Source organism: Mastomys coucha, unplaced genomic scaffold (genome assembly GCF_008632895.1).
Source record: "Mastomys coucha isolate ucsf_1 unplaced genomic scaffold, UCSF_Mcou_1 pScaffold20, whole genome shotgun sequence".
Classification (NCBI taxonomy): Eukaryota; Metazoa; Chordata; class Mammalia; order Rodentia; family Muridae; genus Mastomys; species Mastomys coucha.
In genome coordinates, this window is record NW_022196903.1 from 20,840,744 (window position 1) to 20,864,169 (window position 23,426).

General features: G+C 36.6%; 1 protein-coding gene and 1 non-coding gene across 2 annotated transcripts in view; one reads left to right on the forward strand and one right to left on the reverse strand.

Annotated features, from left to right (window-relative positions):
- The window catches only part of Pot1 (protection of telomeres 1), a 65,938-nt gene extending 44,650 nt beyond the window's left edge, over positions 1-21,288 (reverse strand). Inside the window, exons 1-4 of the mRNA XM_031381306.1 lie at positions 21,235-21,288; positions 17,921-17,987; positions 14,064-14,110; positions 8,313-8,427 (exon numbers count right to left, since the gene is read on the reverse strand). Coding sequence (XP_031237166.1) covers positions 8,313-8,427; positions 14,064-14,072 — 124 coding nt within the window. The 5' untranslated portion in view covers positions 14,073-14,110; positions 17,921-17,987; positions 21,235-21,288. The remainder of the gene's footprint in view (positions 1-8,312; positions 8,428-14,063; positions 14,111-17,920; positions 17,988-21,234) is intronic.
- LOC116100122 lies at positions 11,878-11,939 on the forward strand. Its single transcript, XR_004122476.1, has one exon. It is a non-coding gene; the product is annotated as a U7 small nuclear RNA (small nuclear RNA).
- Positions 21,289-23,426: the final 2,138 nt, after the last annotated feature.

Here is a 23,426-nt window from a genome sequence, read left to right on the forward strand (position 1 = left end):
ACCTGGGTACCTAGGAGAGCTGTAACACAAAAGAAAATTTCCTGAGTAAACTGCGAGAGAAGAAGTCTAAGTGTGTTCGTCATTATTGCTGCCATCCGGGCAGCAAGGCGCCGTACACCTTCCAACTCTGGATTGTAGTTCATTCTAGATGTAGTCAAGTTGACATCCAGGAATAGCCATTACAATCCACTCCTTGTCAACTTGACACAAATAATATTTCATGTCCACATGAAACAACAGCAAGATCATAAATATGCCTAACATGATATAACTATTCCTCATACAATCGCAAATACATTTCTAAATTTACATGGGGCAATGTCCCTTGGGAACATTTTTTTTAAAATTATGCACTTCCTACTTTTATTTTATTTTATTTTTTTGGTTTTTCAAGACAGGGTTTCTCTGTATAGCCCTGGTTGTCCCGGAACTCACTCTGTAGACCAGGCTGACCTTGAACTCAGAAATCTGCCTGTCTCTGGGAACATTTTTTTTAGTGTCTCAACTTAAATACCAATTGATGTTAAAGAAATTGGAAGAAAGCACAAACAGCTATACAAATGTGCTCTTAATAAAATAAGACAGATGCATTCATATTAGTTTATAATCCTCATTTCTGTGACTGGTTACATGGCCTTAGCTGGTATTTATAACTACCTTCCTCTACTACCATTATGTATTGTCTCCACCCTCGGCAAGCACCTCAGTAAGTCTTGGCTCTTTTCATGGAGGAGTGATCCATACCTTCATTCCTGATGGGTCTGTGCCCTTGTCATCCTGCTTGGATTAGGCTGTTGTAGTTTCCTATTGACTTTAATCACAGGACATGGTAGTACTAAGAGGTGACCTAAGGCATCTCCTGCACTCCAGACATATTCCTGCTTACCTCCATTGTGGAGAGGCAATCCAATTTCCCCATGGTAATCTGGATGTATCACTCCTCCTAACACTGTTATTCCTTTCTTAGCCTGTTGGTTTAAGGGCTTTAGAAGCCCAAAATGACCCAGGGGATGTCTGAGCTTCCAGTTCAATGGAATGTTTGTTTTGACTCCTAGTAGGAGCACTCCCATCTCTGGAACCAAAACTCCTAGGCCAGCAGAACCTAGGGCTGTGGGTATAGGGAGCAAAACTTCCCTAGAAGTGATAGTGAGTGGAACTATTTCCTTTTCTACTCTTTGATTCCTGGACCCATGGATATGGGAGAAACTGTACCATATATCAGATGCTTATTCAGAGCATATAATGCCTTCTGAAGAACTCTGCTTCAGCTCTCTAAAATGCTGCCACCTAATTGGTCCTGTAACTTCATCTTCAAAAGGCTATTCCTGGGCTGGTGAGATTGCTCAGCAGGTAAGAGCACTGACTGCTCTTCCAAAGGTCCTGAATTCAAATCCCAGCAACCACATGGTGGCTCACAACAATCCATAATGAGATCTGACGGCCTCTTCTGGTGTGTCTGAAGACAGCTACAGTGTACTTACATATAACAATAAATAAATCTTTAAAAAAAAAAGGCTATTCCTTCTTTCTATCAGACCAGCTGCTTCAGGATGACAGAGAATGTGGGAAGACCAGTGGATTCCATGATCATGGGCCCACTGTTGCACTTCTCTGGCTGTGAAATGAGTTTGTTGGTCAGAAGCAATACTGTGTGGAATACCATAACCTACAAGTATGCATGTATATAAACACACATGTGTATTCATAAATACTTCAGGAATATTTCAGATTCAAACTGATGAGAAGGTATTTAATTAGTTTTACACTTTGGTAGTATTTGCATAACTTGACATAAATCTGAAAAAATAACAGATGATAAATTAAGCTCTTTATTCTGCAATCTTGAGCAATTCGCCCAATTTCCCCAGCATGACTAAGTGTAAATTGCCTTGGAATTTTATTGTAAAGGGAAAAAATTGTAGCTTACCTAAGGAGGCCTTTAATCAAAGAAGCATGCATACATAAAATACATAATCCATGAGAGATACCTCTGCAAATGCTTTTTCATTTCCTTTTTATCTATAATACTTTCTCTTTTTTATTGCTATTCAATTCATTCATTGAATATGAATGAGTAAAAAAAAGTAACAGGTTTTTAGAATTTACAGTTAATAATTAGCTACAGGAAATTATAAAAGGCAAAGTGTCATATTATGTACCAAAATCAAGATATAATCCTCAAACTTCAATCAAAGTCATTCATGTATATGAAAATCAGCAAATACAAAGGGCCGCAGTTTCATCCCCCACCTCCAATCTCCTGGTAGACATGGCTGGAATATTTATAAATGGAGTAGTTGTCATGGCACGTCAACATTCTGTATCTTTAACCAGGGAAGTGATGAACAGCTACAGCTTTGATGGCTTCCATTACTGAAAGTCAGACAGTCAAGTACTTCAGAGAGGTGCCATCACTGAGAAACACCATAGCAATTCATTGTAGGCACTGAATAAAGGAAAGCCAGAGCCTATTTCACTTAGAAACCGCAGCATTACAGGGATACATAACTGTTCCACTTTAAAATCTGTATTAAAAAAGCAGAACCATAGAGCTATCGGAGGAAATCATTGCAATAAAACCTCCCAAATCCTACAAAGATCACAGTGTTTAATAACAGAATGGCATCTTAAGAAAGCTAACATGGAGGGCGGGGAAGATAGTTTCGTCAGTAAAGCCCTTGCTCAGTATGCATGAGGACTCAAGTTTGATTTCCAGAACCCAGTTTAAAAAACAAACAAAACATGTAGTGAGTGGCATTAGTAATCCTGTGCTGAGGAGACTGAACCCTAGGGCTCAGTGATAAGGCACCTGGAGTCTCAAAAGTCCAGGCCTGTGAGAGATCTTGTCTCAAAAGAAAACAGAACAAAAATGAGTGGATAGACAGGTAGGTCCTCTGGAACACCACCAGAGGTGGTCCACTGTTCTCCACATGTATGCACTCACAGAGATGAAAGGAATACACATGAACAACAGACACATATACAAGGGTTCTAAAAGTACTATAGTTGTGAAGTTAGTATTTTTAATATTCTATGTTCTTTTAATAACAGGACTGATCAACTTGTAAAGGAATAAGCGCTTTACCTCTTCCATGGCTTAATATAAAGTTAGGGAAATAGGGCATTTGCTACCACGTGAAGATTGTGATCAGAAATGATAGTACACAATAGACCATATGGAATCTTCAGTATTTAGGGTGCAAGAAATAGCTTTTTTAAATCAAGTAGTAAAGAAACCAAATTGTACCTGTCATCTCTACAGTAAATTTAAAATTTATAAAATAAATTTAACAAGTTTTTCTTGGTGATATGTATATATATATATGTATATATATATATACATAGATATGTAACATTATAACATTATGAAAATTCAAAATATGAGTCCCATAAAGGCAATTCCCCTACCTACCTAGTTACATATACATCTAGACGTTACTGACACTATGGGACTGTCCTGTGACATCACACAGCTTTATGTAAAAGACTGGCCATGGACTGTTCATGCATACTTATTCTAGTACTTTTCTGTGTCGATATTCACTAAGTTTATCCTTTGCTGAACACAAACACCAGTGCAATTTGCCTGACTTCTGTTGCTACACTTAATCCTGTTGAAGGATGAGTTCTGTCAACAGAAATAAAAATGAAACTGTAACTAAAACTACAGGATGGATAGTTTAGACTTCACTTCCTATCTTGCTGGAATGAAGGCATCATGCTATGTCTGAAGGATGTATTTTAAAGTCTCAATGACTGCTCAGATAAAATTGATGGCATTCATTTTAATTTGGTATCTCAGAAGAAACACAGAAATATATTATTCCCATAATAACAGATGTTTCATTACTAGTCATGAATTTTTTACTAATGCATTGGATTCAACTACACATATCTGATAGAAATATGAGGCATAAACATACATACTAAGTAATTACATCTCCCCACGGCATTCCTTTTTATTCATGATTTAATAATATGATCACAAGAAAGAATGATTATACTACCTAGTAACTAAATATATAATGCCATCAGTGTTTTTAAATAACATTTTAATTTTATACTGCCATTTTTAATTGCTTCTGAAAATGATGTATTTTCTGATCATGTTATTTAAAAATTTTCAATGGTATAACTGACATGTCATATGCAAACTCTTCAAGTTGTATCTTCTATCAAGTTAGATGGATAAACTTGACAGGCCAGGCTCAGACACTAAGACTGACAGTAAGTAGGAGGGTCACAGTACTCATTTTGATATGATATTCAGGCACAGAATGGGGAGACGTCCTTAACACAACTGAAGGCATCTAAGGGCATGCTGACAGAGGAGGGAAAAAGGCTCAGGCAAGGTCCAGGTGGAATGAAAATGCTTAAGAAAATCAGATTGAAATCAAACTTTATCTCTTTCAGTTTGTTTCATTGTCCTTCAAAACAAACAATGCTATGAAGACTTCAAAAATGATTTCTTTAGTTTATATTTCTAGCCCAGCCTATTTTATAACTATCTCCAGATCCCAGTGTTAATACTGTACATTAGTAAAGTATGAAATTGAGATTTTTCTATTAAGCCCACTCAAGAGCTTACCCTCAGCTAACTGCTCTATAATACAACTTGCATATGCTTCTGTTTATAAATACATTTTGGAACATGAACTCAATGAGGACATATTTGTGGTCCTAACATGACCACAACTTCTAGGATGCAATATGTAAACAATATTTTTTTTTATTTTATCAATAAGACCTACTATTTTGTTTTTTAACTTGTTCCCATGGGGGAAAAAGGAATATTTCTGTAGTGTTCTTTGTACTTAAAAATACTTAACACAGTGACTAATAAATCAATGTTTTATATTAGATAAAATATAGTAATAAATGATCAATTTACTATGATTGGATTACACTAAGGTAAAATGTGGTCTCTGCTTTTTATTATCTTGTGAGAAACACTAAATTAAGGATTTCTGGTATACCTTTTTACAAATTTGTTTAGAGAGTTACATTATCATACAATGTATGGATTACACCTTCTTAATTTTCTTTTAAAACTACAAAACTGTATAGATGAAAACTGACATAATTTAAGTTTTAATCTTATAATTTCATCAAATATTCTTTTTTGATTGATGGGGGCAAGAGAATAAAACATAAGGTCTATCAATTAAACAAAATTTTAGTGTAGACCACAATGTACCCTACAAGCACAATTATCCCTACATCTTTTTTTTTTACCTTGTATAAAACTGAAAACTTACAGTCTTTAAAATTTCCAACCTACTTTAGCCCCTGGCAACATCCACTTTGCTTTCCACTCCGGTGCATGACAATTTATACAGGGCTACAGAAATGGTACACAGTACCTAGCCCCTTCCCGGCAGACTTCAGCTGAATACAGGGGGTAAGGTTCTTTCATTGCACCAGATAACATTTCCTTCTTCCTAAACTCAACAATACTCCATTGCAAGGATATTTGAGTCTCTTCACCTACTCACAATTTGCTGGAGTCTATAACTTGTCTGCTTTTTTTTAAACATTTTTTATTTTATTTATATGAGTACACTGTAGCTGTTCTCAGATACACCAGAAGAGGGCATAACATCCCTTTACAGATGGTTGAAAGCCCCTATGTGGTTGCTGGGAATTGAACTCTGGACCTCTGGAAGAGCAGTCAGAGCTCCTATCTGCTGAGCCATCTCTCCAGCCCCCTACAACTTGTCTATTGTGAGTAACACTGCAGTGATCAGTGAGAAATCAAGTATTACTTTATGATCCTGATTTCATGTTTTCTAGATAAACAGTTACACGTGACTGTTGGGTCATAAGGCATTCCACTTTGGAGAAAATTTATTCTCATGAGGGCTGCATAATTCTAGCACCACAGGGAGCAGAGTCCACTTTCTTCATAACCACACCAGCATTTGTCTTTGGTGTTTTGTTAATACCACCTTAATAGGTATGAGGTGACAGTTGTGGATGGTTCTGATTTCTCTCTCCCTAATGCCATGTGTTTGTTGTTGCTGTTGACTTGACTGCTCTCTCTTGCTCTTCTTTGAATAACTGTCTATCCACACCCTTGACGTAACTTGTACATAAGCATGTTTTATTTTATTTCTTTGTACTGGAATATAAGAGTTCCCTAAACATTTGAGATGAACCTTGTCAGAGATAAATAGTTTACAAGTAGTGTCTCCCATTCTGTAAGATGTCTTTTGTTGGACTGGCCAGTTCTTCTGTTGAATTGGAGCCTATAGCTTAGTGCTTTCCCATGACTCCTTTTTCTGTGGTGGATTACTTTGGTGTCATATAAAAGGCATCAAATCTAGCATAAGGGTAAAGAAGCTTCAGCTTCATGCCATATATTTAATTTTTTTTCTTGTTTTTGGGGGGGTTTGTTTGTTTTCATTGAATATGGATATGGATATGTAGTTTTCCCAGCACTACTTGAAGAGATCATCCTTTCAGAGCTACTTATTCTTGGTACATTTGCTAATCATCAGGTAACTGTAGTGGATAGCCCTGGTCTTGTATTTTGATGCTAATTCTCCTCTCCTGGAAAGCACTGCAGAGGAGTAAATCATGCATACAGGTGCCTTGTGAACCTTCTCCCCACCTTAACTTTTAAAATAAAGGCTAAGGCTGATATTTGGGCAGCAGGAGGGAAGGTGGAGCTAAAAAGTTTGAGGGAGAAAGGGAGAGAGGATGGTGGAGGAGACTGGAGAGGAGGACTATGGAGGAAGACAAGGTAGAAGGAAGATGGAGCTGAAGTACGTGGCTTGGAGAAATCTCAAGTCATATGGGATCTAGATGGGAATAGAGTAGTGTAATGGTAGATCTGCCCAATCCAGACAAGTAGCTTGAATACCAATTAACTGAGCTGTGAGTTCACTGATTGAATAAATTGGGTTAAAAATTTACCACCATACACATTAATCTTTATTTCTGGAATTTCATTTTTATCTCACTGAAATATACATCTTTATGCTAGTAATATACTGTTTTAATGACTGTAGATTTGTAATATACTTAGGAAATGAGAATATCATAGGCTTTCAGATTTTTCTTCCTGGGGATTGTTTCTGGCCATATGGGGCCTTCTATATATTTTAAGAGAGATTTTTCATTTTCATAAAAAAGCCACTGAGATTTAATAGTGACTACAATAAATCTCCATCCTGTTCTGAAGACTGTAGACTTCTGAATATTACCCCTTGTTCTCCATGGTCACAGGACATAATTCGATAATTATCATCATAATTGTCATCTCCGATTCTAGCAATATTCTGTACTATTCAAGGCCCAAGTCTAAACATCCCTGCTTAAGTTTATTCCAAAGTATTTTACAGTGCTATTCTAAATGAAGTGTTTTCCTCGTTACTCTTTGAAACTGTTCATCACTAGCATGCTTATATAACATTGTTTGATTTTGTAACTTTACTGAGTTCATAAGTTTTCAGAGGAATTATTTTCTGAAGTATTGAGTTTTCTAATTAAAGGATAAAGCTCTTTACAGACATAACTCCATTTCTCCTTTCCTCATTGGCCTTTTTTTTTTTTCTTTTGCCTCCAACCTATAACTGTTTTGACTACAACTTCTAACACTGTGTGGAACACAGTCCCCAAAATAGGGACTAGCATCATGTTAGCTGTGAGAGTTGCATAAGTGAAATTTGTGAAGTTGTGATAATTTCTTCTACATATTCTACACTGAGCTTTTATAATGACAAACTTGGATTTTTTTTTATATTATATGTATATTTCTCACAGGTATTTTCTTTGTGGTTACCATGGGCTCATGTAATATACTTTAAAGAAGGAGCAATCTTTTCTAATCTTACAGATATTTAACTTCAATTACTTTAAAACTCTCCTTTTACATCTCCTTCCAGCACACTTTCAAATCACACTCAGCACATTCTATACTATGTATCCATTAACACACATTACGGAGAGATTTTCTCTTCTGTTTGCCTTTAACTTCTGTGCCAGATGTTCATGTGCTTTCACATTATTTAGAATCCTTTAAAAACTGTATCCACATGGTGTTACATAAGACCATGGAATCTAAAGAGCACATTCATTTCATAAATTATCACCAAAGAATATTCATTACTATTGTTTGGCAATTAAAAATCAGGGGGGATGGGATATGGAGTTTTCAGAGGGGAAGCCAAGAAAGGTGATAACATCTGAAATGTAAATAAAGAAAATACCTAATAAATAAAAAAAATCAGGATTGAGCTTAATCTGAGTTGTGTCCCTGAGATCAATAAAGCAGTTCTTGATCATAAAGCACCCACATTGATACCTACCAGTTCCTTTGCTAATATATGGAGGCTTAAAGAATTTCACAACACCATAGACATTGGCAATTGTTCCTTCCTCAAGTAGATTCAGGGGTGTATATGTATAGGAAGGTATCGGAACCTAAAGAAAGAAAAGACAACAATTAAATCACTATCTACATTTTAGAATATTAGGATAAGACCTATAAATTAAGTATATTTCATTTCATTTTCAAATGGTTATCTTAAAGAGAACTTCAAAATGTAAAAGGGAAACATCTATAAAACAATACAGTAGCTTCCAAAGATTACCATAGAAACCAACTAGCTTTCTTGAAGTAATTTTGTTCTGAAGTAGAGACATTAACACACCAACCTAAAACATATAACCAACTAAAAATTTAATTATACTTCAACAAGAAAAGTTTAAAATATCAAAAGTTATTATATATCCTGAAGCCATACAGAAAATACCTTTGAATATGTATACCATCAGGGTTAAACTCTACAAGAATCTTACTGAGGGAGATGACTAAGTGTGGCGAGACAGCTGGGAAGGCCCAGGGAAGCCACTTGAGTTCTACCCCATCCAATAAAGAATTCTGGACCTTGTGAGTCATCTTTCTTGAATATTCCCGAGTGTATTTAGCTCTAAGGGTTCTTTGGTATTAAATCATCCCAGCTCGCATTCAGTTACTTCTTTCCTACCTGGCAAAGAATAAGTTGGAAAATGAAACTCATACTAAAACATAGAGAAAACTGCAAAACATGTAAATTTTGGCTCTGGTTTTAAAATATATTATCAGTTCAAAACTTAAAACACAACCAAAACCACCCCATGTACATACACAGCTACACAAGAAAATCTGAGACTTGATTGAGAAATCAATTGAATAAAGCAATTCACAACAATAGCAAGGGAAAAGAAAGAGCAAAGAAACGTTGTGTGCAGTTGTATCTGCGTGTTAACATGGCCACTAAATCAACGTGTAAAACCTCAGTCGCCATTTACTGCCATACTGAGAAATAAACGTAGCACATCACTCTGAAAATGACTATTTAAAAACCCAAACAGAGATTAATTCCTTTTTCTTTTTAAGAAAGCTGATTCTTTGATGTAGATAGAGAAGGACTTTGCAATTTAATCAGTCTTTAATCTACAAGAAAAGTGTACCTTATTAATTATGTTAGAATAATGCTCAGCAAAAGAGAAGACTTGCAGTGTCAAATTATGCCGACAAAATAAGTGGACCGGGGATTTGACCTTAACCAGAATGCCCCTAATATGAGAATAGGAAAGTAACCACAGCTTAGGAAGACTAAACAGTAGTACCTGCATAACTTCTTATTGGTTCAAAACAGAAAAAAAAAAAAATAAGCAAAACAAAAATTATTAAATTTCCTTCCCATGAAATTACTCACTATACATTGACATACCCATTTACATAGTTCCAGTTCTTTTCAATATAGATGTATTCGCTAATTTATCTACACAGTCATTCTCTTTTAAGTTGAGTTAATGTACCCTTGAATGGGAATTATCTGTGAACATCATAAAATAAATTTACATAATGCTTCCAAATAATACTAACCTGAGTAGCAATTTGTTTCTATTGCTGACAGTGAAGGATGATGCCCTAAAGCAACACTGCAGGGGGAGGCGACATAAAGTCACTTTGAACTTGAGACAAATATTGTTAGGGCCAGTTCATAGCAACAGGTAAGGAGTGAAAGGCTGGAGAATCTTAGAATTTAAAATGAGGGCATTTAATAGAAATGTATGTATTAATGTGTAACCTTTACTTAAAAGAGGGCAAGGAAAACCTCTGCCATAAGCCAAAAAGGTAGAGTAGCCAGTTCCAGGAACTCAGAGCCTCAGGGCTCTGGTTCCCAATATCTGCCCCTCCTGAATGATCCACAATGAGGGCAGAACTAAGAATGAAGGTCTACTGGTTTATGAGACTTTCCACCCTGCCGACCGATAGATGAAGATTACATTCCTAGAATGAATATGTTTCCCTCCCTAACTGAATACCTTGGGTTGGGTCCCTCAGAAATTTTCCACTGTTTTTATGTTCTGTTTCCTTGGTAACTCTCTCTCCGCCCCCAGCTTCCCTTAAATACCCCACACTTCTTGTGTTCCGGGTCGAACTCCTCTTACTGGCAAGGTCATGAGATCGACCCCGGTACCGGTATCCCCAATAAACCTCATGTGATTGCAGCAAGTTCTCTCTCTCGTGAGTCATTGGGTGGTCGCGTCATCCCAAGACTTTAGTAAGGATCTCCCCAGTTCTGGGGGTCTTTCAGGAGGATAAATAAATGGCTATCACTGATTAGGTGGTTGCCAGATTCATCATGACTGTAGAAGGGACATGACACAGGTCCTACCTACCCCAGGAGCAGAGCCAGCAGGGTATGGGTCTTCTCAAGTACAGATGCTTGCTATAGGTGGAAGGATTGTACATATTTTTCTAGTAATGTACATATTTTTCATGTTGCAGTCCTAAGATTAATGACTCCATGATAATTAGAAACAGCATGAGTCTGGGAAACAAGAATACTCCTAATGTCCCTCAGTAAAATGGTACTGCTCTGACCTTTAGGACAGCTCTTAAGGCTGTAGGAAGAAGCTCTGAAAACATGAGTTCAAAAATCCACAAACAGTATTTCTCAAATATAAATATTTATAAATTTATAAATATAAATATAATATTACAAAATATAAGTTTGCAATATGAGTTATATGAGGAGCTTCACAGAACTAAAAGAACAGAGATCGTTTCACTAATCAGTCAGCAAAAGGGAAAGGAATTGTTAAAAAACAAGGCTCAAGGTTCAAGTAATAAAGGAGCAGCAGGAAGTGAGGGAGTAGTGACCTCAGGGCAGGACCCCATAGCTTAAGCTTATTGCTTATGCTTAGAAAGACAAGCAGATCTCTGAGCTCAAGGATGTCTACAGAGCAAGTTTCAGGACAGTGTAGCTTAGTCAGTGAAGTTGGAAAACAGAAAGCTAAGTTTGCTGCTTTATAAAAACAGCTTTATGTCTAAATTTGTCAACCACAAGTGCAGTGCCCAATGAACTGCATAGGACTTGCTATATTAAAAAAATGTACCTTTTTTATTAAAAAATGCTGTCTTTTCTAAGAATCAAGGGGCTAAGGTCATAAAAATGCTGATTTGTGGGATAATTAAGGAGTAAATGACTGAATTGATATGCAAATAAAAGACTGGGCTTTGGTCTGAAAGAGCTCAGATATGTAGACAGCTAACAGAGTTCTTTTAGAATTTTGTCTAGCAGGTTTCTGACCTAAGATACCTAAGAGGAATCCACAGCTCTTTCAGAATTTTTTCCAGGTTTTCTGATTTGTGGTGGCACACGCCTTTAATCCCAGCACTTGGGAGGCAGAGGCAGGCGGATTTCTGAGTTCGAGGCCAGCCTGGTCTACAAAGTGAGTTCCAGGACAGCCAGGGCTATACAGAGAAACCCTGTCTCGAAAAACCAAAAAAAAAAAAAAAAAAAAAAAAAAAAAAAAAAAAAAAAAAAAGAAAAAAGAAAAAAAGAAAAAAAAAGAAAATCCAAGAGATATCCAGAGATCTATTACAGTTCATTTAGAATTTTTCTAGCAGGTTTTCTGACTTTTGTTGGAAAATCCATGAACTACCTAGGAAACTGTCTAGAGAACTATATCAAGCAGAAAGCAGAGCTGTTAACTTGTATCCATCACTAATTTTGAGTCATTTCTTCCACTGTTCCCAAACATTCCTTCCTGGGGACCTCATCCTAAGCTAAGGCTGGTCCTTGGCAGGTGGTAACATGGAAATATGAACAAAACACACAAAGCAAACACCACTTAAAAGTACTTGGACATAAAATTTCATCAAGGATCTAAAAATAGTCTGACAAGCTGGTGCTGTGTCTAATATCTATGCCAATAGGAACACAGTATTTAAAGTATCCTATCATGTCCTAACCTAGTAACATGATCTTGTATTTCTTTTTGTGTGACAGTGATTCCTGGGCACTATATTTCTCAATGAATAATCTTAAAAGAACTAGAATATTCCTGTACAATAGGACCTTGTGTGATAAGGTGACTGCTCTAGCCAACACAAGAGCAAGTAGAAGATTTAAATATGACCAATGCAATGATAAAATGAGTTTTTCTTTACTGACATGTGGGAGAGTCTCCTCGTGAGATCCAGGATGTAATCTTCTTCCAGCTTCACTGAGCTTTGTCATGCTGAGAGTATAGCATGTGCCAACACTCAGATACAAGCTTTTTTTTTTTTTTTTATATTTTAATAGTCTCATGTCCAGCTGCTGCAGCATTACACAGCATAGATCTAGAAGTAACTTACCCTAACATACTAAAACATATTCATGAGAAAGCTACAGGACATAATACACTAAGGATAATTTGATGACATCTTCAATAACCCTTCAGCATATAGGTCACCTATTTATAAAGACATGAAAGGCTTCTATTATGTCTCCCTAGCTTAAGACAAAGCTGATCACATGATGAGGCAAGCAAAACAATGAGGCAAGAGAATGTGAGCACTAGGGACTGAGGATGTACCTCAGACACAATGTTGACTGCCATGTACAAGAGTCTTGTACCAACCAATCAGCCAAAAACCCCAAAGAAACAAAAGGCAACACAACCTCTCCTCAAACAAAAAAGACCCCATCCCTAAAAAAACTGATTAAATGTAATATAGTTTACAGCAGTGGATAGAAACCAAGACAACTATGCCTGAAAGATGGCAATGTATCTAGCAGGGCTAGGAAGATGATTTAGTAAGAGAAGCACTGGCCATATACATATACAAATTGGAGCACCCAGGTAAATACTTGGGGGTTTGGTGGTCGACCTGTAATCACAGCCCTCTGGAGGCAGATAGAGGACCCAGGCCAGCTAGACTAGAGTTAGCAAACACAAGGTTTTAATGAAATATTTTGTTTCGGAATATTTAGTAGATAGATCTGACCATCAACTGCTAGCATATGCATGTACTTCCCATGTGCACATACAATGGTTAAAGATAGCTTACTGCTCCTGGAAGAGACTAACATTTAGATTCTAGCACTATCGAGTGCCTAACAAATGTGTACAACTCCATTCCAGGAGATCCAATGCCTTCTGGACTGGGTGGGCACCTCCGTGCAAATGCTGTACATAAACTCAAACAAGCATATACAGATACATAGAAAGAGAAATGAATAATAAATGAATGCATGTAGGTAGAATACATTATATTAAACTTTATCAATGTATTGCCTTCTAATTTCATTCACCTGTAAGTAGCCAACCTGTAAAAATAAAAATAATTCCTACTGACATTAGATAACACAATTTTATAAAATAAAAAAAATGGTTAAAAGTGTGTAAGTATAAAAATGTTTTTTTATTTATATATTTTGTTAAATCCCAACCCTGTACCCAAAAACCTGCTTTACTACAGGCTGACAAGAGATGAACTTGCCTGTGTGTCTTCAGAAAGGAAGAGCTGATTTTCTTCTAGTCTTCTTATATGTGGACAGCTCATGCAGACATTAGTAGATGATACAGGAAAAAAAAATTCAATATCCTTATACAGAACTATGATGTAATACCATTATATAAAAAAAGTGAAGATAGTGGCCTCCATTGGATTAGCACTAATGTAAAAGCTGACTATAAAATAGGCTAATTTAAAATCAAACTATAAAGTAGATCAAAATAAGAAGCAGATGCATAAATGTGTATGTATTACTGTATATTAAATATCACCTTACCGAAGACATTGTTTGATGAAAAATCTTCTCATAGATCTACCATAAACCTGCAAACAACACAAGAAGACTTATTTGTATGTATGTTCCATCCCTTGTAGAACTTACTATGAGGTCTCCTGAGTAAGCCTCGCTCAACCAGAACACAGATGCCTTTCATGGTCCAACAATTATATACATGGCTAAGTTATACACCTTTTGGACTTTTACATAATAACTCTAAATCTGTTTTAAAACAATAAATATTGTTGAAAATTATTCTGCAACTTGAAAGTAAACGTTTTTAGCCATTTGATAATTTTTCAAGAGCACTACTACATTATTGACTTTTGATTTTGGTTTTACTTTGTCAATTGATAAAAACGTGCATATAGATAAACATATTAAATACAACTGCCTTACCCATCATAAAACTGGTAAGAATATTTTCACAAGCATAGTTATTTTCAAATAAATTATGAAGAAAAACATTTAAATGTTTGTACTTAAGGCACACCAATAAAATAAGTTCATAAAATGGGTCAAACAAAGTCAACAGAAACAAGGCACAGTACCATGCCTATAATTCTATATCACTTGAGAGACTGAAGCCAAGGGACCACAACGTCACATCCTGTCTGAACTGTACAGTGAAACTCTAGCACAAGTGTGTAGCAGAAAAGCACATGCAAAACCTGAATAGAGCCCCAAGTTTAAAGTAAAAACCAAAAACATGGACTGGAGAGATACCTCAGCCATTCAGTGCTTAAGACCACTGGTTGTTGTACCATAGGACCTGGTTTTGGTCCCTAGCACTCACATGGTAGCTCACAACTACCTGTAACTCCAGGACCAGGAAACCTGACACCCTCTTCCAGTCTCTGAGACTATCAGGCATACATGCACTCCACAGATATACATGAAGGCAAAACATTTATACACATAAAAAAATAATAACAACAACATGTTTAAAACAGAAAGGTCAAAAATTACAGAAATAACAGACAAGAATACTAGCAGAAATGATTAAATAAAATTAAATCCTTAAACTGAACAATTAAAAATTATCTAAGTAGAGGAAAATGCAGACACAGAAAAAAAGTAGTGACAAAAAAAGAAACTGAAGAAACTGTGTTGAAAATTACAACAGAAGCTAAAGACGTACTGAACAGACAGAGTTAAGAGATCAACACAGAAAAAGGTACTATAACATAATGGAAAACACAGAAATCTGATGACACAAAAAGCTGACACTTACAATATATCAAATAGATCTCTAGCTAGAATCAACCAGGAAAAAACAAATTATGAAGAAAAAAGCAAGAAATGAGATACTACTACTAAACTTATCAATATTAAAATACACCAAAGAATAACTTTATAACAGTATATTGGTCAACTTAAATGAAAGGGGCAATTTCCTACAGAAATAAAAACTGTCAAAAGTTCCCTCAAGTCAAAACAGATGAAAGTAGAGAAGAGCCTGACCTCAACTTGAATGATGACATTTATTGTTAATACTCCTCCCATAAAAATGTCTATCAGACATTTCAGGCAACAAAAATAATTCCTCAAAGTATTCTTAAATGAAGAGGAGGGCCCATTAACAACCTATCTCATGAGAACTGTGTTCTTAGGCAGGAGTGCCATCATAACAAAGCTTTCACACTATTAGCCTTAGCAATGTAGAAGCAAATATCTGTAACAAAGTGTTAGAGATCCAAACCCAAGAGGATATCAAAAATATTTTTTCCTAAAAATATAAAGTAGTTTTAAAAGAAAAAAAAAAGATCAACCAAGTGGAACGACATATATACATACTAGCATAGTAAATGAAGAGAACCAGTGATCAGCACTCAAGGTGAACTTGTGTCTTCAGCAAAACGCAATGTGCAATTATGAAGGGACTCTCAGTGAATTAAGGTGTGAAGACATTTGCTCAATCTGAGGGATATATTTACTGATCTGTCCCTAACAGCAGTTACAGAGGTTCTTCTTCTAGTCCATCCATTTGCTTTCTGTCTTTGGTATACAACACTGGCTACTTGGACAAGGAATACAATAAGTACCCAATTTCTATTCCTGATCTTGGAGGAAAGTTAAAGTGCCACACCATTAACTATAATATTTTCTGTGCCTTTGGAAGGCAGTTACAGTCATATCAAAAGAGGTTCCTCACAGTCCTAGTCAACTATGATAAACTGCTGTAAAATTAAATCATACACATTTAAGCAGCATACATTTAAAATGTGAAAAATATAATATGCTGATGACAGTATGGAAGTCATCCAAATTCTCATAAAAATTCTGATGGAAATGTAAACAGGCATTAATAATCTTAGAAAAGCTCTGCCAAAACTTAGTAACAATAAATATGTGGATGGCCTAAAACACACAAACTTCACTGAACATTATTCTACATGGTCTGCAGAAACACATACTCCTATAAGTATATGCAATCATATCTGATATACCCCAAACCATGAAACTTCAACTGTCTATCAACAGTAGAACAACAAAACCAGAACAGAGAAGTGGCCATATATATACAGAAAGGAATAGTCCAGGGCAATGAGAGTAGACCAAAAATCATCTATTAAACCTCATTAATATAAAGTTCATAGAAGAGTGATATGAGGCCATAAACTAAAGGAAAAAACAACTAGTCTATGGATCACAAGGACATTCATTATCTTTGGAGGGTAGTGACAGAAGGAGCTAGTCCTGTTTCAGTCTATTTTCTGGATTAGATACTAATTATAAGTGTATGTTTCCCTTGTAAAAATCCATATAACTTGGTCATTTTCCCACAAGGATGAACATCTGAGAAAATAAAGGCATGAAGAAAAAGACCCGTCTGGACTGAACAGCAGTGTCTGTCTGGCCATACTACACTCATTTGTGCTTGATTGCTTAACAAATGAATGACTTCTCTAAAAGGTCTCACACATGAGGTCCATAACTGAGCCTTCTGCTTACTTGATCTCTGGCCCTGTCGGAACTGTATTGTTCATTCAACAGTCATCTGCCAAATCAAACTAATACAAACCCCAAACCAAATAAGACAAGTTTCTATTTTCTGCCAATACCTCTTACTTGATGAATATAATAGAGGCATTCAATTTCCTCAAAATTTATTCTGTCTTTAGACTCCACAAGTTTAATTTGTCTTTTAACAAGATAATAGTATTTGTACTTGGTATTATCAATTGTATAACTATTCATTGCACTTCTCCATTCTAGGATGTAAACTCTAGAAAGCAAAGGTCAAATTTGCTCACCACAGTATTCCCAGTACTAACAACAGTGTCTACTCTAGTGATGGTGTTAATACTTGCAGTTCATAGTCTGATTCCCATTCACTGCTCCAGACCACACAAATAACTTACAGGCTTTAGCTGTGACTAACTGGTAGTATCTAAATGGCTAAGGTACACTTCCTAGCTTACCAGGATTACCTGAACATTAATAAGGAGAGAGAATTCTCCCTATATTGGAGGTCATCAATATAAAAAGCAGTATGTTGAAGGCAAGGTCACTAAAACAATTAGGTCACACTAGTCAAAGTACAAATAGAGCAGTTAGACACCGCAATGTCTGGTTGTGGGAGCAAAGGGCTCTCATACAGCGGTAAAGAAAGGAGAGGAAGGAGGAGATACTAGAGCAAATCTTTGCCAAAGGGAGAAGTAGCATTTCCTTATATAGATATTGGCTCTCTACGTTATTGTAAACAAATTATCTATTTAAAAAAAAAACCCACTGTGCGTGTGTGTGCACGTACGTGGCTCCAACCCCGTGTAAAATGTAAATATATAAAGATACCTATCTCTAGAGTATAAGTGAAAAGGTAAGCACAAATAAAGCATGCTTTCATTACCTACCTTAAAGTATAATCTTCAAAATAGCCATTTTACTTCTACAAGGCATTAAGAAGCAACTGAGTTTTCCCTGAGAAGAAAAGAAAAATAGTTAGCAAAGAAGACCATTTTTAATAAAATATAAACGTTACTATAGATTTTAAAGCATTGAATTTATGGAGTTGTAATAAGATTAGCAAAACACATAAAGATAATTCTCCAATGGTTCCCACATATGACTACCTGAGAATTACTATCAGATAGTAGAAAGATCTCTGTTTACCACAGCCCCCTACCCTGCACTCCCCCATTACCCCCCCCACACACACACACACCTATGCAACCCTGGAGTGATGTAACCTTTGCTACTAATGTCTCTGGGCAAGGATTACTGCTCACAGTCTCTTCAGTAAGATGCTCATTTGCCTTTAAAACCTTGCGGTGCCCTTGTCCTTGCTGTCCGCTCACAGTTCACTACAGTGTGCTTTCCATGTTGTAATTCTATGCCAGTCCTAAAGAGGCTGTGTTAATCATCAGAGGATCTTTCTTGATGTTCACTTAGATTACTCTTTCAGGAAGTCAATATATTGTCATCACATAAATATTAAAATTTACTTGACAAAACTCAGAGGACCTAAAAATAAGTATCATTCATAACTCAATTTTTCAGCCAACCTTTTAATTTAGATACAGAGAATGATGAAGTAAATCAATTTTCCAAAGCTTTGTTTTATCCTCGATATTATCTCTTCATAACAAAAAATAAATAAATAAATAAATAAATAATAAAAAAGCTTGGTTTTAGAAAGTTTAAATGATAATTTAAAGAAAAAAGCATACAAACATGAAATGATATGCTCATAAACTCGGATAGTGAATAGTCTGGCCAAATCAATTCATAAAGACACAAGTGCAATTTTGGTTTTGCTCTAGTTCAGTCGCTAACTATTCTGTCAACTTAAAAACATCATTTACTCAAAAATACAGATGAAATAAAGTGATTCATCACGAGTTTTTAAATTTCTTTTGGCTCTTAGTTTTAATGACTCTTTGTAAACATCCACATGGACATCTATTTTATTTATTGAAAAATATTTAAAAGTAAGACCTATAATACCTACCTCTCGCATTAATATTCCAAACAATCATATCTAAGAAACTCAACTTTCTGATGAGACAGAAATCCATCAACTTTATTCATAAAGGAGTCATCATAAAACTATGGGTATAAACTATGAGACATAGTTACTTAATGCCTAATGATTCAGAAATAAAGACATTAAGTTTTTACTCAGGTAAAATGCTAGAAAGAATAACAACAAATGGTTGAACTACCTACAAGTTTCAAACCGTTCTTAGACTCAGAGGAAACACAGGACAATAAACTGCCAGAGAGCTGAGTGAAAGAAGAAAGGCATGAGCTTGCTTATCCAAAGCAAATGACAGATACTAACATTCTCGAGAAAATTTTATCAGACATTTTAATGGGCTATTAAGGCCAACAATGGGCTTTGCAATTGCCCAGGGCACTTAGGAGCAGCAAGGGAATCAGTCATTTACAAGCTCTTCTTAGACCTGAAAAGGTTAAGACCAAGAGGCAGAGAACAGCACAGCAGAAAGGCAGGAGGAGCCTGGGGGACTCTTTCCCCCTTACCTGTCATCAGAGTAAAGGCCTAACAGTATGAGGAGTTGAGTAACGAGCCTGTGAGTTTGGTGGAAACCCACTGTGGCTGGCAAAGAGAACAACAAACCAAACCAAATCAAACACACAAACAAAACAAAACGCATTCAACTTCTATTCGGAACACAGGAATAAGTCCAACTCTATACTTAAGGAGAGGTTAAGGTAGTCTGGGTTCTGAGACCTCTCCAATATCCAAACCTGAAGTCTGTGCACAAGACTGTGTCTCCTCTCCTCTAATTTAAAACAGTTAGTTTCCTGAACTCACTGACCCTCTATTCTAATTGTTCTGAATTTTATCTCATCAAGTCTGAAACAACCTGTCTAGATTCAGATGTCATCTCTGCCATCAGTTAGCTATCTGATCTCAGGAAAATTACTTAATCTTTTTGAAATGCAGCACCTTTATCTATATAGGTAAGATATAAAGCTTCAATGTCACAAGCCTTTGTGACAATTAAACGAATTAACATGTATACAACACCAAAATGCCACACAACAGAAAAAAATACTAAATTGTACTGTTCATTAGCATTAAATGACTATTTTTTTCCTAACCTTACTACCACTACTTCAAATCCTTATCAACACTTACATTCATTGCTGTTCTTGCCTAATTGGATTTTTCTCCAAGCTTTCTATATCCCATATATTCTTCGTACAGGAGGCAGCGTGGCTATGCCTTTCTCCTGCTAACATCTAATATGAAAATAACAGTTTTACTACAACATCCAAATTCTTCAGCTCTTACTCAAAAGGAAGGTTAAGTAAAATGCACCATCACACTTCAAGTCCCGGCTTTACTTTCTTAATCTAACACGAAACTAAAAGTTATCTCGCGTTCACATATCATACTGCTACACCTTATTAGTTCAAACTAGAGATCACTACCGTTAGTATGGTCAGATATACTTATCTTGGACCTCAGAAACGTATTCCATTGTTATCATAAAATAATATGCTTGTTAAGTGACTGCTGGAAAATTATAACATTGATATATTCAGTCTCAGTTGTAACTGTAAAAATAAAAACCAATCTATTACAAAGATACGGAATATAAAGTATGGGTATTCCTTCTAGGAGGAGAAAGTTTTCTGAGCTAACAACCTTCTTAGCTGGATATCCACTTAGCTTTTGTATTTAAAGAACTTCTAAGAGTTAGTTTTTAGATGTTACCATTTCACCAACTTCACCTTGGTATTTTAAAATACTGGACATGGGGGCATGGGGTAAGTACGGGTTTTATTCTTTAATTCCCTTGTCAATTAAAATCTTGTGTATACGCACACTGTACCAAAAGCTTCCTGATTCCAAAACTGGTATTGGTTGCCTCCTTCCTCAAAGTCGTAAATACGCTAAGAGAAATTGCAGTTGATGCTAATCTGTGAACACTAGGTTAAATCTTTCTTCTCAGACTTCTTGCCTGGGCTACTCAATACCTTCGCTACTTAACTCTGAGGCAGAGGGACCAACCGTTCCCAAACTTCTCAGAAGCATGAGGGCGTACGTGGATCTATTCACGTCTCAACACTAACAGGACGTAATAGAATTTCTGCAAAACTGCACCAAACGTTCCAGTGAACTAAACTTAACAGTCCCGGTTATATCTATCCCACCGCGTCCCCACCACGAAATCCAAACCCCAAGCTCACTCACCAGCAGAAACCGCGGGCAACCAAAATCTGGCCTGACGCGCCTGTGACGTCATGCGCGCACGCGCGCGAGAGCAGCTTAGTTTACGCATGCGTACTCCGCTAGCATTGCAAAGCGGCTGGTCGAGTCTCCCGGTTAAACACGGAGAGGAAGAGGAGCGCGGAGCCGCAGCAAGCTGCTTCGCCACCACCTAGGCTGCTCGCCCCTCCTCTCCCTGCCTCACGCGGATTTTCGTTCATTTAAAGGAGGCAATCCCTAGCCTGCAGGAACTGAACCAGCTTTTAGGACTGCTAAATCCTGGACTGGAGAGAGGAGGTGGCTCAGCCATTCATTAAAGGCTAGCCTCACAACCCAAATTAAGATTCTGAAATCTCGTAGCCTGTAAGAACTCTATTCTAAACCAGGCGTTGTTTCCAGATTCCATTCTGTCAACTAGAAGCCCCCGACGTTAAAGCTATTATTCACATTCTAAGTTAAACATTCAAATGCAACTTTTCCAAGACTATAAATACATAATGGTAATGATGCTATTTGTTTTATAGCACTTTGGTAACATCTGTGGTATTTCCAGGTACTTTGAAGAACCTTGCCATTATTTTTCTAAAGCTTTCTTTTCCTTCCCACCACCCCCCCGTGTTCATAAAACATAAGTAAACCAGGAATAACAACTAAAGAGGAATTCAAGGACTGCCCATTAGAGGAGAATAACAAGGCTCAGACCCATACTATTAGTCACTTCACACAGCTGTGAAATGCTATTTATCTGCTAAGTTTAACCACTGTATGGATTTTGGATCCTGTGCACTTTGGTCGAAAGCAGGGAACCAGAAGATTTTTCTAACTCCAGGTGAGGGCCTGGAGGTAGCATCATTGGCAATAAGAAAGCAGGAAATCAGAAAAATTAACAAGAACCAGCAGCCAAACTGGTGACATACTGGTCAAGAGAACGTTGTCGCTGCTTACAGCTTCGTTATCACAAATTAACATTCTTCAGGAGTGGGAGGAGCATACATAAGCATACTTTGAAGCTTATGTTAAGTAGCTTGTGAACAAAGTTCTCCTTTCCTAGAAAAAGCAAACCTTTTTCTGTAAGTGAAAGGCACAGTTGTTTTATGAGTTCCCGGTCTGTTAAGTACGCTACTATACTTGTTTCCTGCACAAAGCTTGGCTTTTGCTTCAGAATTAATTTCCCCATCTGATTTGTGTCTGACATCAGACAAAGCCTCTACCCAATTGGTGACACCCTCACTTCCACCACAGTAAAATTACATATGTCCTCCTAGCAGATGTTCATGTTTTCCTCATTACTTTCCCTCAGTATTTAAACACATTCTTCTACATTTGAAGTTTACTAGGAGCAGGGATAACGGTTCCGTTTTAGAACCAAGACTACTATACAATGGCTACTAGCTTTAGGAGCTACATAGTCATTGGATGAGCAACCCTCAGGGGGCAAGATGTTTCTTTTCTTACCTTTAACATCAGCTTTTCCATCCTTGCCAAACCCTCAGCCGATTAAGTGGAAATTTTCCTTAACTAAAAGAGGGAAGACTGTGTTGCTAAGACTAAAGGAGACATTTAGTTTCAAGAAGTTTTTTACGAAGTCCAAAAGCATTGTGGTTTTATTGTCAAAATTACTAAAGTCATCTTATTGGCCAAGGATTTTCCCAAGTTGTGTGAATTTTCATTCTTTGTTTAAATTATTTTTTTTACAATTAAAAAATACAATTCCATCATTTAGCCTCTTGTTTTCAATCCAACTGCTTCCACACCATCTCCTCACTCTTCATTTTTTTGGCTTTTTTCCTTAATTACACACACACACACAGAGAGAGAGAGAGAGAGAGAGAGAGAGAGAGAGAGAGAGAGAGAGAGAGAGAGAGAGAGAGCATGCATCCTCGGAAGATGTTCCTCCTCCAGAAATATTTAAGATGAAATTCCCATTGATCAATAATGAACATCAGAATTGGGATGGGAATTTTATCAGATAATACGTGAAACAGTCACTGAGTCACTGTAGTTATTATGGGTTAAGATTCTGTGAGATTCCTCCTTTCCACATTAGTCTGTGTATTGGCTTTGTAACTGTTCCGGTCTTGTTTAGACAGCCATATTGTTGATGTATCACAGGTGTAGCTTCTGAGTCATTTCTAGGAGACACAAATCTCACAGCTGACTTCCTGGTCTACTGACCC